This window comes from Coccinella septempunctata, chromosome 7, assembly GCF_907165205.1.
Source record: "Coccinella septempunctata chromosome 7, icCocSept1.1, whole genome shotgun sequence".
Classification (NCBI taxonomy): Eukaryota; Metazoa; Arthropoda; class Insecta; order Coleoptera; family Coccinellidae; genus Coccinella; species Coccinella septempunctata.
In genome coordinates, this window is record NC_058195.1 from 4,843,870 (window position 1) to 4,856,624 (window position 12,755).

General features: G+C 38.6%; 1 protein-coding gene across 5 annotated transcripts in view; it reads right to left on the reverse strand.

Moving 5' to 3' along the window:
* The window catches only part of LOC123316289 (dual 3',5'-cyclic-AMP and -GMP phosphodiesterase 11), a 131,678-nt gene that overhangs the window by 14,802 nt on the left and 104,121 nt on the right, over positions 1–12,755 (reverse strand). For all 5 annotated transcript variants that reach the window (XM_044902282.1, XM_044902283.1, XM_044902285.1 and 2 more), the window contains one exon: positions 8,182–8,496. In XM_044902282.1, coding sequence (XP_044758217.1) covers positions 8,182–8,496 — 315 coding nt within the window. The remainder of the gene's footprint in view (positions 1–8,181; positions 8,497–12,755) is intronic.

Consider the following 12,755-nt stretch of genomic DNA (forward strand, 5'->3'; position numbering starts at 1 on the left):
TTTTATAGATAGCAATATGGCTTCGGCGTGCCGGTTCACGATAACAAACCGACAATTAAAGCGATATTTGTAGAAATATAATTTATCGATCACGTTTTAGCGATATACGGTAACGACTTTATTACAAAATTCCAACTCCTAGTACGGTTGACATTACATAACTAATTGGACGCAGTAGAATATTTATTGGGTACTCCTGAACGTTTATCAGCGGTTTTGAATTCCTGCTCATTGTCTTGAATGCTAAACTGGCAGTTAAAGGGTTCATGAACTTCTACCAGTGGACCCAATCCCAGTCGAACACCAGCATCAGTTTCGGAATGGTTTAAGAATAATAGAACTCCTGATGAACCTTTTATCAGTTCGATAACCCGACCAATCTTAACTTTCCAAAATTCCTCGAGATCCACAAACTTTCATCAAACCAAATTGCGTCTCATCGAGAAGATGTAAAAGATGCCAATTACCAGATTCGTTTCACTTCGGCTGTCATTAGTAGAACCTATTCAGCGTCTAGATGAAACCAATGATGAAATTTCAAATCTTTCATCAACGGAATGGACCCACTCTTACAATAATAGTTGGGTTATTGCTCATCAATTATCCTTGGTAAAACTCTGGGTGAAAATAAAACTTTCGCTTATTCGAAGTCGAAATCAGGAGCGTAGCAACAGGAACTATTTCACGCCAAATTCCAAGGGAAACAGTGGACAGCCGCTGAACATGCCTGCTACATTTTGAATCTGATGAGCCTGAAGTTGCGTCCAACGCCATCTAAGACAGATAATGCTCATCAGATGGTTCCACAAAGTTTCGAATGCAGCAGTCTTGCAACGCGCGAGCTGTACAACAATTGAGACTCAAGTAACGAAGGCCCGACTCAGATGAAGCGGCCACATTCTGAAGATGCAAGACACAAGACTCCCCAAAATAGCCCAGTTTGGCGAATTGACAGAGGGAGCCAGGAAACCAGGAGGCCAGTATAAGCGGTTTAAGGATACACTGCATCAATCCCTAAAATCAGTTAATGCCAATCATAACTGGGAACAACTAGCTTTCGACAGGTCTATGGTGCACAGATCTGGTTGGTGACTATCCACGCCCGGAGTGTGGAGGGATCTGTAGGTCACGGTTGGGTCTCTTCAGTCACAGGAGGGCACACAGTCGCAATTAGCCTCAAGAAATTATTAGCCTGTTCTTTTTTTATGTATTTTTGTAGATTTATTCCCGGTAACGGCATACAGCAATGGATTAATGAAGCCTGAGGTTCCACCTGAACGTCCTCTGGCACTGGCAACAAGATTGTTGGACCTCACACCCATATGTCTATTGTTTATTCCCCCAGAAAAGGACTGCTACATAGTGTTGGCAGAACTAAATGCTTGTCTTAGCGAAAGTTTCACCTATATACATATATTGTGACCATAGATACAAGAACAAGATTGATTACTCTAGGGTTGTGACACATCCTTAAGGATATATTAGTCTAGAATTGGCGCCACACAAGAAGAAGACGCGTCAAAGAATCTCTTGAGTCATGACCCCCTGAGCGTTGAGCATTGTGCAATGAGCGAACGGTGTAGGTGCCGCCGGACGCCACTGAGTTTCATGAATACATTTCGCGTAGTAGGCTGTCAGTCAGTTGTCGATCAGCTTATCGGAAATATAGACAATATAATTGGAAGATTATCTGTTTTGGCGCCTTTTAAATGAAATTGATGACGGAATAAGGTGCGTCCATTTATCTTTCAACCACGCATTATTGACGGACGCGAAGGCTGACTTTTATTTCCGATCGATTGGGTAGCCTAGCGATGCGTGAAATATCTTATTATTGATCAAATTATCGTCGTTACCATTTGAGGAACGAACGCAATCTGGGTAATTAACAAATTGTGGTATCTTTGAGTTGCTATGGACTCGAATTACTTTCTTTTATTTGAGTACGACTAGGGTTATTCGGAATGCAACTCGGTTGACTCAGGACATTCAAATGTACTCGGATATTTCAGTATAACTGATGTGGCTTGTAGATTCTGAAGCACCTTGATATAGTTTATAGTTTGGTAAGTTCCACAAAGTTTCGAATGCAGAAGTCTTGCAACGCGCGAGTTGTACAACAATTGAGACTCAAGTAACGAGGGCCCGACTCAGATGGAGCGGCCACATTCTGAGGATGCAAGACACAAGACTCCCCAAAATAGCTCTGTGGGTATGGCGAATTGGCAGAGGGAACCCGGAAACCAGGAGGCCAGTATAAGCGGTTTAAGGATACACTACATCAATCCCTAAAATCAGTTAATGGCAATCATAACTGGGAACAACTAGCGTTAGACAGGTCGCAGTGGAGGTCTATGTTGCACAGGTATATGGAGACTCGAGAAGAATTCAGCGGCGGCCAGATCTGGTTGGTGACTATCCATGCCCGGAGTGTGGAAGGATCTGTAGGACACGGTTGGGTCTCTTCAGAGGAGGGCACACAGTCGCAATTATCCCCAAGAAATTATAAGTCTGTTCTTTTTTTATGTCTTTTTGTAGATTAATTCCCGGTAACGGGATAAGGCAATGAATGATAAATAGTTTGGTAAGGGGTTACATTTCACTGCGACCTTAAGGTCTATTATGCCATCCATCAGAGCTGTTCTCACAACTGCTCCCTCTACAGCTCTCCCTCTCCAATTATCTCCAGTATCTGAGAGGGCTTCAAGAAGACTAAGCCCACTTTCCCTTCATATGCTTTCTAAGGCGACATTATCCTTTGCGGAGAAGTAACTAATTCTTATTCAGATCCAAATACGTTTCGAGATCCGGAAGGAACTTGGAAAGATTCAATCCTGGAAGATTCCTCCACAGTGTTTCTCTTTTGGTTTATTTCTAGTCCAGAAACTCTTTCTTATAGGTGCTTTGTCCTATACCACAGGAAGGCTTTGGGCCAGTTAGTAGAATTTATGCTCCCTTTTTGGCGAGTGTGTTGGCTTCCTGGTATCTTTTGTTTCCAGAGTGAGCTGGAACCCAGACTGAAGAGATCTCGTTTTTCTTGTCTATTGGATCTTGCCGGAAGGAACTTGGAAAGATTCAATCCTGGAAGATTCATCCACAGTGTTTCTCTTTTGGTTTATTTCTGGTCCAGAAACTTTTTCTTATAGGTGCTTCGCCTATACCACAGGAAGGCTTTGGGCCAGTTAGTAGAATTTATGCTCCCTTTTTGGCGAGTGTGTTGGCTTCCTGGTTTCTTTTGTTTCCAGAGTGACCTGGAACCCAGATTGAAGAGATCTCGTTTTTCTTGTCTATTGGATCTTGCCGGGAGGAACTTGGAAATATTCAATCCTGGAAGATTCCTCGACAGTGTTCCTCTTTTGGTTTATTTCTGCTCCAGAAACTCTTTCTTATAGGTGCTTTGTCTTATACCACAGGAGGGCTTTGGGCCAGTAAGTAGAGTTTATGCTCCTTTTCTGGCAAGTGTGTTGGCTTCCTGATTTCTTTTGTTTCCAGAGTTACCTTGAACCCAGACTGAAGAGATCTTGTTTTTCTTGTCTATTAGATCTTGCCGGAAGGAACTTGGAACCAACCATTACTGGCAGATTCCTCCAGAGTGTTTCTTTTTGGTTTCTTTCTTCTCCTATACCACAGGAAGGCTTTGGGTCAATAAGTGGCGTTTGTGGTCCCTTTCTGACGAGTGTGTAGGGTTCCTTGTATCCTTTGATTGCAGAGTGACTTGGAACCCAGACTTGACCTTCTTATTTTTGACTATTATGGCACTCCCATATCAGCTTTGATATAGAAAATTGTGGTTCTAGTAACTTAGGTATCAGAACTTAACAAAAGTTACTCGTAGATTCTTAACATAACTCAGTTATTCGAGTATGTAGAGAGTAACTTGATTGTCTCAAGATATCCAAGTCCACTGGAATATCTCAATAGGTATAACTGATGAGGTGTAAATTCTGAAGTAACTCGATGTAACGTTAGGAGTCTGTAATTTGAGTGACTCAGGTATCTGGAATTAACAAAAGTGACTCGTAGATTCTGAACCAACAAGATGAAGACGTCTGTAACTTTGGGATATTCAAATCCCCTTATATATTCGATTATAACTGAGGTAACTCGAGGAGTCTGAAGTAATTCCAGCGTCAGAATCCTATACGATCCGTATAATATGTGGTTCACTACATAATTAGAATCCACGAGGCAGAAGGAACAGATTCGTATTCGGAGCTCGACAATCAATCAGCTTAACAAAGCCCAAAAGTTTCCTCCACGAAGTGGTTCATTCCGTGTCTCCCCCGAGACCCTCTCCGATACATTCAGCGTCAAGATTTCGTTCACAATTCCATTATCTACCTTTTCTCCACACTTCCAATTCGAGAGAACCGAGGAGAATACAAACACACCTGACTACGAATGCCCCAATTTTACGCGAACATGTTTGAAGGGTGACTCTGTGTGTGTGTGTGTGTGTCATTGGCCTGGAACGAGGGTTTCGATTAATGGGTCGTAAAGCTGGCCCCCTTTGTTTCGATGATAGAATTGGACCACGAGTCTCGTGATTGATAATAGAATTTTTTCTCGTTCGATCATGGTGAGCACGATGAAGAGGAAGCGAAAGGTTAGGATGGATGGGTTGGTTTTCCATTGACGTCGATTTGAGAGGAGCGAGTTGATCGAATACAGATCTGATTTTTAATGACTTAAATAGGAATACATAGTGTCTCAAATGGCGATCCGGTTGTACAGGGTGGGCTACTGAGGGGATCTCGAGAACTATAGCAGCTAGAAGAAAACGCATGGCACATTTTCGAGCTCTTTTTTCGTGACTAATCCGAATATAAAAACACAATTGGCCAATCATTTTCAAATTTCGAGTTATAAACGAAAATTGAGATTTTGATAATTCCGAAGAGTTCTCATAACTTTTTTGTCTTTGAAGTTACAGATCCGAAACTTGAACTTTCTTAGGCACTTTCATACATAAAATCTACTGACAAAAGATTTTTTTCCAATTCGAAAATAACAAATTCAATAAAAGTTTGCATTTAAAAAAATGGAGGTTCACCTAATGATTCCAAATGAAAAAATATTTTGAGCTCATCAGTGGATTCTACGTAAAAAAGTGTCCGTAGAAGGTTCAAGTTTCAGATTTGTAACTTCAAAGACAAAAAAGTTATAAGAACTTTACGAAATTGTCAAACTCAAAAACGAAGTATCGTAGGAGGCTGCGGTTTTCACCATTCTTTGTTTCTCCGAAAATGGGCTCGGAATGTGTCATCAGTTTTTTTCTAGCTGCTATAGTTCTCGAGATCTTCTCAGTAGACAACGAATTTTGCCCACCCTGTACATTGTCGAAAAATGAGCTGTGCCACTCCTGGAAAAACAGAATTACCTTCAGAATAACTAGCTAAATCTGTGACAATACACATCTTTGGATCTTTTGAACAGAGTTGTATTCAAATTTCACAGATACTTTTTAATTTTTGAACATCAAATTACTCGAAAACGGCTCATTATACGAGAAAATATAAAGAATACTTTTATTTTACAAAACGTTCAAATATTCATTAGATAGGGTCCAACTTAATTTCAAGAGTTGGGTTCTTTGAATTTTTGGTATTTTTATGGTACGTAATGGTCATAATGAGAAAACTGGAAGACGTGGGTGATATCTTGTCTTCGAAAAAGATTCATCAAATAAATGAAAAACTATATTCAGAAATTCATGACATTCGATGAAACTGTTTCTGAGATAGAATTAAAATAACATTTTTTATGGTTTTTCAACAGCCTGTATCTTTTAAACCGAGCCGATTCGGAAAAAATGGTGAAGGAAAAAAGTGTTTCTTTCGACCTCAAGAACCTACTGTTGAAATATTTGTACGAGTTAAAGACTCACCCTGTATACTCGAAATTTTGAGAAGTGAAGTTTGAAAACAAGGACGCGGGACTACAAAAACGACCGCAGTTTTACCACGAAAGTTCACCATCATGTATTTTCTGCAACCAAGTGACTAACGACACTTTGGTTCATTTTCGTTCATCCCAATCTGTAGCAATAAAGCGAAATCGATGATCATACCACCGTGACCGCCTAGACTTCTAGACCGCTGTTCGGAAAACGATCGTGGTTAATTTACATCTGAAATTGTGGTCTACATGTTTCACAATTTTAACCGGTGGTGAATTACAGGTCGACAAATCCAGTTTCCAAATTCCTCGTCTGTATCTACGATATCAATCTGGACTGTCGCGGGGGGATAATGATTGAAATTCAATCATAGTTATCTACTGTTTCTGTGAAATTAAATTCTCATCAGTCTCGGAGATTTAATCCAATGTTGAGACCCCCAGGGCGAGGCAATCGGTTCTAGATTAAAGCTAGGCGCATGGGGCGGTTCTGACTTTCCATAAGTCAAAGGATTTTTATGGATTGGTGTGATGGAAACAAGCAATTTTTTCCCTTGCGAATGGTAGATTGAGAGAAATGGATTTATGGGAGATGTGGTGGCGACACGAGCTACGCTCAAATTGGAATTCTGCCTGTACTATACAGGGTGAGTCTCTGACTCTTACTAATAGTTCAACAGTAGAATCTTGAGGTCAAAAGAAACCTTTTTTTCCGAATCAGCTCGGTTCAAAAGATACAGGCTTTTGACAAACCATTAAAGAGTGTTATTTTTAGTTTTATCTCACCAGCGGTTTTATCGAATGAAATGAATTTCTCAATATCGTTTTTCATTTATTTGATTAATCTTTTCCGAACACAAGATATCATCAACGTCTTCCAGTTTTCTCATTATGACCATTACGTACTATGAAAATACCAAAAATTCAAATTACCCAACTCTTGAAACTAAGTTGGACGCTATGTAATGAATATTTGAACGTTTTGTAAAATAGAAATATTCTGCATATTTTCTCCTATAATGCGCCGTTTTCGAGTAATTTGATGTTAAAAAATTAAAAAGTATCTGTGACATTTGAAAAATTCGGTACTTTGGCTGAATACATCTCTTTTCAAAAGATCCACAGATTAAGCTAGTTATTCTGAAGGTAATTTTGTTTTTCAAGAGGTGGCACAGCTCATTATGAAAGCTTTAAATGCATACAGGGTGTATTTGATAGGTAGAATTGGTCAAAATGAAGCGGTTTCACCAAAAACCACCTATACAAAACTTTCAAATTGACAAAGTTGAGAAAAAAACTGAAAATGATTATTGAAATAGATACTAATACAACCCTAGACCGTTTGTTAGCTGAATTATCGCAAAGCAGTGGGAAAAAACTTATCCCCTGATTCGACCATGTGGTTTAGTTTAGGATATTGGCTCGTACGATATTTACGTGGTAATGAAAATGGAAACTTAGGATTGCCGAATTGTTCTCATTATTTTTTAGCAACTTACACGATTTTATGAAATGGCTCATTTGGATAACAACTGACAGAAGAGACTTAGGACAGAAGTGTAAAACATAGAATGATACTTCAAAATCTCACCAATAAAATTCGCCTAAATTATTCACGACTTTTTTCACAATGGGCATCATAATCTTCTTGTTCGAACATTCCAACAATCGTCGTAAAAATGGGATGAAATGGGGAAACATCATAGCACTCTTTCAACAAAACTAACATCAGTACTTTCAAGAAACTGCCTCGATTTCTACATTTTTTTCACCCTAAACTGCACGATACAACAATTATGATTCTCTCAGAAGTGACCTGATGCATCTAATCCGATGAACTTGGTACCGAACCATTCATTGTCCAGCCATATGTTTATGTTTTGTTTCGTTTTTGCGATGCCGGAGTCACCTTCCACAGTCCCGTACTTGAAATTCAATTAAATTTTGTCAAACTTCTGGGAGTTGTATCTCAGCTATCTTGGCTATTTTATATAGACAATTTTTGGTTGAAAGACTTATTTTGATGAGTTCTAATTTCTGTCAAAAAATGGCCCCACCTTTGAAAACACCCTGTATATTTTGTTATCGGGGACGAATTGGAAAAAATGGTATAGGAAAAAATGTTTCTTTCAACCTCGAGAATCTACTGTTACAATAATTGTACGAGTCAAAGTCTCAACCTTTATAGTCTGTTTCTGTGAAGGACTGTTAGGACATACACGAAGTTCCTCTCTAATTTTTTTGGTTCCCTCATTTCCTATTGAAAAAATGTTTTTTTCTCACCTGATAAGCGTCTGGTATGTTCACCGGTTCACCACTCTCTGCAACGTACCCCACTATACCGGTACCCCATGGTATCCGGATTTCATCTTTCTTCTCCATTTCCTTCAGCGTACTCCTGGAGCAAACATCGAACAATTTTGAGACTAGACAACGACCCCGGGGTTTACCCCCAGGCGGGAGGGGTGTGCAACCGCCACCCCTTTCCCCTTGGACTAGAAATAACGATCCACGATCAGCGTGAAGTAGCATTGACACGTTCTGCAGTATTTTATGGCACAGGGAACGGACTTCGAGTTCATTGCAGATATCTTTAACCTGAAAAATAATGGAATACATACATAAATACAGTATATAATGGATAAAAAAGATTTCTTATATTAGTTAGGTTAGGTTAGGTTAGGTTAGGTTAGATTTCTTATATTAGTTAGGTTGTGAATGTAGAATTAAAAATGTCCCAAGCAATTATTAAAGTGTTTTATATGGATGCAACCAAGGACCAAGAGACATAAACGATATAAAGCTGAATTCTGAAAAAGATGGGTTCAGTTAAAAATTCGTCAAGACCGAACGGTTGCGCCAAGATGGATGAAATTCTCAGATTTATTACTAGAAGGGTTGCTCTTTCAGAATATGTATCATATTTCCATCTACGGTTACTTCTATTGAGGGATAAACTGAAAAGACCTACAGACTACAAATACCCATACCAGGACCCCCTGCATATCCAAACACAGCTCTGCAGACATCATCCTTTCTGCGAAAATACCATTTGCAGTTTCTTTGGAATTATTTCAAAAACCATACTTATGATTTGGTCACTCTTTGATGTGGGAAACATCATAAAAACGTCTCTTCCAAATCGTATTACTCAATTCACATCATTCTCTACGAAAGATAGTCTTATAGGAAGAATTGTTAGTTTATTATCTTGAATAACTGAGGTAATTTCACATTTATATTCAACAACGTGTTCATTACGGCCTATCGATTTTGTTTTCCATTCGAAAGCTGACAGCTTGGGGGAGATTTGGTTTAATTTGATTTCGACAGTTAAATTCGGACGGTGCACTTCAGAAAGTAATTTCGAGAATTATGACCACAAAAGGATTTTAATAACTTTTCAGCACTTTTAATACCCTTCTGGAAAGGTTTGTAGATTCAGATTCCTAATAAGTTAGGACAATGTCACTTTCATTGGCGTACCACTGAATTTTTATGGGTTATCCAAACCCTGAGATAGTTCTAGATCAGTGGACATGTTATAGGTTCATTTTTTCCATCTAGGGATAAGGATTTTTCTAGAAAACTCATTCAAGAATATGCTTGGCATTCTGAAATCTTTTTACTTCACGAGTTTTGATTCTGAAACCCTGTATCTTCTTTTTATTTGAGAATTTGAATACATTGAAAATTTATACTTAGCATATTTTTCACGAGGCGTTATTATAGAACAAAAAGAGACATAGGAGCGTGAGAATGATAGTAAAAGCTTATTTTTAGTGATGTCGACTGCATTTTGCTACGCCTATGGGCAAATTCTTTGAACGTTCAGAAACAAGTTCCTTACTACATTGCAGATGATTTTACAGCTATTCCAACTTTAAATTGCTCCACGATAACCGTGTCTGATTGTCCACAACAATGTTGCTCCTCTATTGATCCACTTCATTCTGATCTGATAACATGACGGATACTAGGTTGAATCAAAGGTTTTTTCGTTCATTTAGATAACTCTGACTCGCAGTTTTTTTTATTCATTTGACTATAAAAGAGAAATGAAAAGGTAATTCCATATTACCATTAAAAAAAAGGTTCATAACGCTTACTGCCTTTCAATCTTGAATGCTGGCAACAAAATCAATTCTTCATAGAAAAAGCAATCACTGTGAAGATTCAACGTCAATCCAAAACGTCAGTTTATTGATATTTAACGCTTCTTCATTGAAAGTAATCAAGGATGAGAATTGATCAACATTCCTCCATCTTTCATGGTCCATTGCAATATAATGTTGAAATATTGCTTGATAAATGCAAAATCATTTAGTATTGTTGATTAAGCTCATGATTGCTAATATTGTTAAAATATCGTTGAATGCAATAAAAACAGCTTACTGTAGGGTATAACCCGTATAATTTGGAAGATATTGTTGATTCGTTATGGTTGCCATGAAATGACGATTTACGAAATCAATTCTATCTGAATGTAGTGGATAATAATGCTGGATTATTTGGATACATTCTTAGATGTGGCAACTGAAAACTACCAGATACATAATAGAATCTTCTTCTCATTTCTCAATCCCCTTTCATAAGGAATTCACTGCAACGTTCGATGTTTTTTCCAGTTTTTGTTTCCATTTTTCTTCCATAAAATCTTTGATTACGGTATCATATGTGTTTCGTTTATTTAAAAATGAGAATTTCTACTATTTGAAGTTCGCTTCTGGACTCAGGGAGGCTTTTCTTTTCAAAAACTCTTTTCAGTAATGTGAAAAGTAACTCCAAAAATCTGTATATTCAATTTATTCAATATGGAGCATTATCAATGAATTATTCAGAGTTTGCCGATATTGTTTATTGGCTCATTTGATAGAGAATAATCTATACAGTGTTAATTCTGAGGAAATTTGATGTACAGGGTGTTTTACACGATATGGACCTAAGCAATTCACAATAATCTCGTGACTTTTTATGATGCGGGATACGAAAAAACATTCCGGAAATTCTGAGAACTTCCATTCAGAAGAGTCAAAGCAATATACGATAACTCTCGAGTTTTATATCACTGGCCGATTCTATCCAGCGTAAAGGGTCACTTGACGAGCAATCAAGACACCGGCGTCGAGGCGCCATTGTGGGTGGAAATCTGGAAGAGTCCGACTATCTCGAGATTTCCAGGCCCGACAAAAAATAGCCGAGGAAACGTTCGAACATTCTACAGAGGCCGTTTTTGTTGCCAAGCTAAACGGCTTCAATTTACGCAAAGTCGTCTGGTCAGCGGTTCCGCTTTCATTCGTTACCGACTGTTTAGCGCCTTTGGTCCTTCGGGCCGGATACTCGTCTCGGGAAAACGGACCGATTGGTGTGATCTTCGGTTACAACTCTAAATGCTCAAGTTTCAGTACATATGTTTTCTTGATATTATCGCCTATTAGCTATATACCTTTCGATTTGGTCAATCACTATCAGTGTTTCAAGATGAATATTCGAACAGATACATTCTGTGTTCAAATTTATGCTACATCTTTGCCTTCTGCAACTGGAAATACGATAAAATTCCCAATTAGGAACCCTCTCAGTATGTTGAAAATTAACAGAATTAATACTCTGAGGTTTTCATATATAAACATCCCCTAGGCCTTAATGTACTAAATAATTAATTCTTGGTTGACGAACTTATGCTTTGAGAACTGTAAACATAATTTTCCCTCTCGAGCAGTCCTTTGAAGTACCTACTTCAGACAAACTTTAAGTTTTAATTGCCATAAGGTATAATTTGTTGTTGAATTGATGGAAGGTCTACGTTAGTTCCAACAACTTCTAGTTCTGATGAGGTGAATTAGGTTATCCTACCATGAAGACGGTAACCAGTTTTGGCACTCAAATTTTTCTTGATTCAGAAATATTATTCAAACCTAAAGAATTTCATGCTGTTTATGGGTAAAGCCATGTTGAATGGGAAGATTTTCACATATGATTGATAACTAATTCGTTTATTGTCATAGCATGGTGCAATTGGTTGACGAAGCGAGGGACGTGGTTGTCTTAGGTCATGTAGCAATTGTTCCGACCTTAAGTACTAGTATCGAATTGATATGGCCGATATTTTATGAACATCCATACAAAAATTGAGTTGAGGGAATACCTTATCTGAAATTCCCTGAATATAACCTTGGAACTGGGGAAATTCAAGGATCCCAGCCTCCCCAGATATTCCGTTCGGGTGCACGGCCAAGAAATAAAGATAAGACGGCGAAATAATCGTGATTCACCTCGACAGGCGGTTCATCAAAAAGGATCTCCGAGTATTCCTACAGGCGAGAGAAGAGTGGCGATTTTAGGGGAGATTTCTTGAGGTAGAAACACCGAAAACGTTAAAATCCTGCTTCCGACCACTTAGCTCGACCTGAATATCAAACGACTATCTTCTTAATAACTGCAGCCTCCGCTGGGTCGGCCCTGATGAGTGTTTCTCTCGGAAAATGCGAGAAAGAAGCCGCCTTATAAACGAGATTTTTCTGATACGTTCCTTTGATGTTACGCCGACGATTTTTCTCTCTTAACTTGGTCTGGCTCTTCAATTAGTAGGTAATTGGGAAGAGGGGAAGATCATTTCATTTACCGCCACATATATCTTTGTTCCAGACTCGAATACAAATGATTGGATGCGGCTTTTTGGGAGTTCAAAGAAACGGCACTCTTCAGGGGGATCTTAATGGTGGTATATGGGTAGGTCGTATAAATTCGAAAGAATTTAAAGAACTCATGAAAAGTGATCTGCATCAACACAGCGACGAAATCTGTCAAATGTTCACTTCGAAATCATCTTCGTGTTCTTTAATAACAGTGCGCCT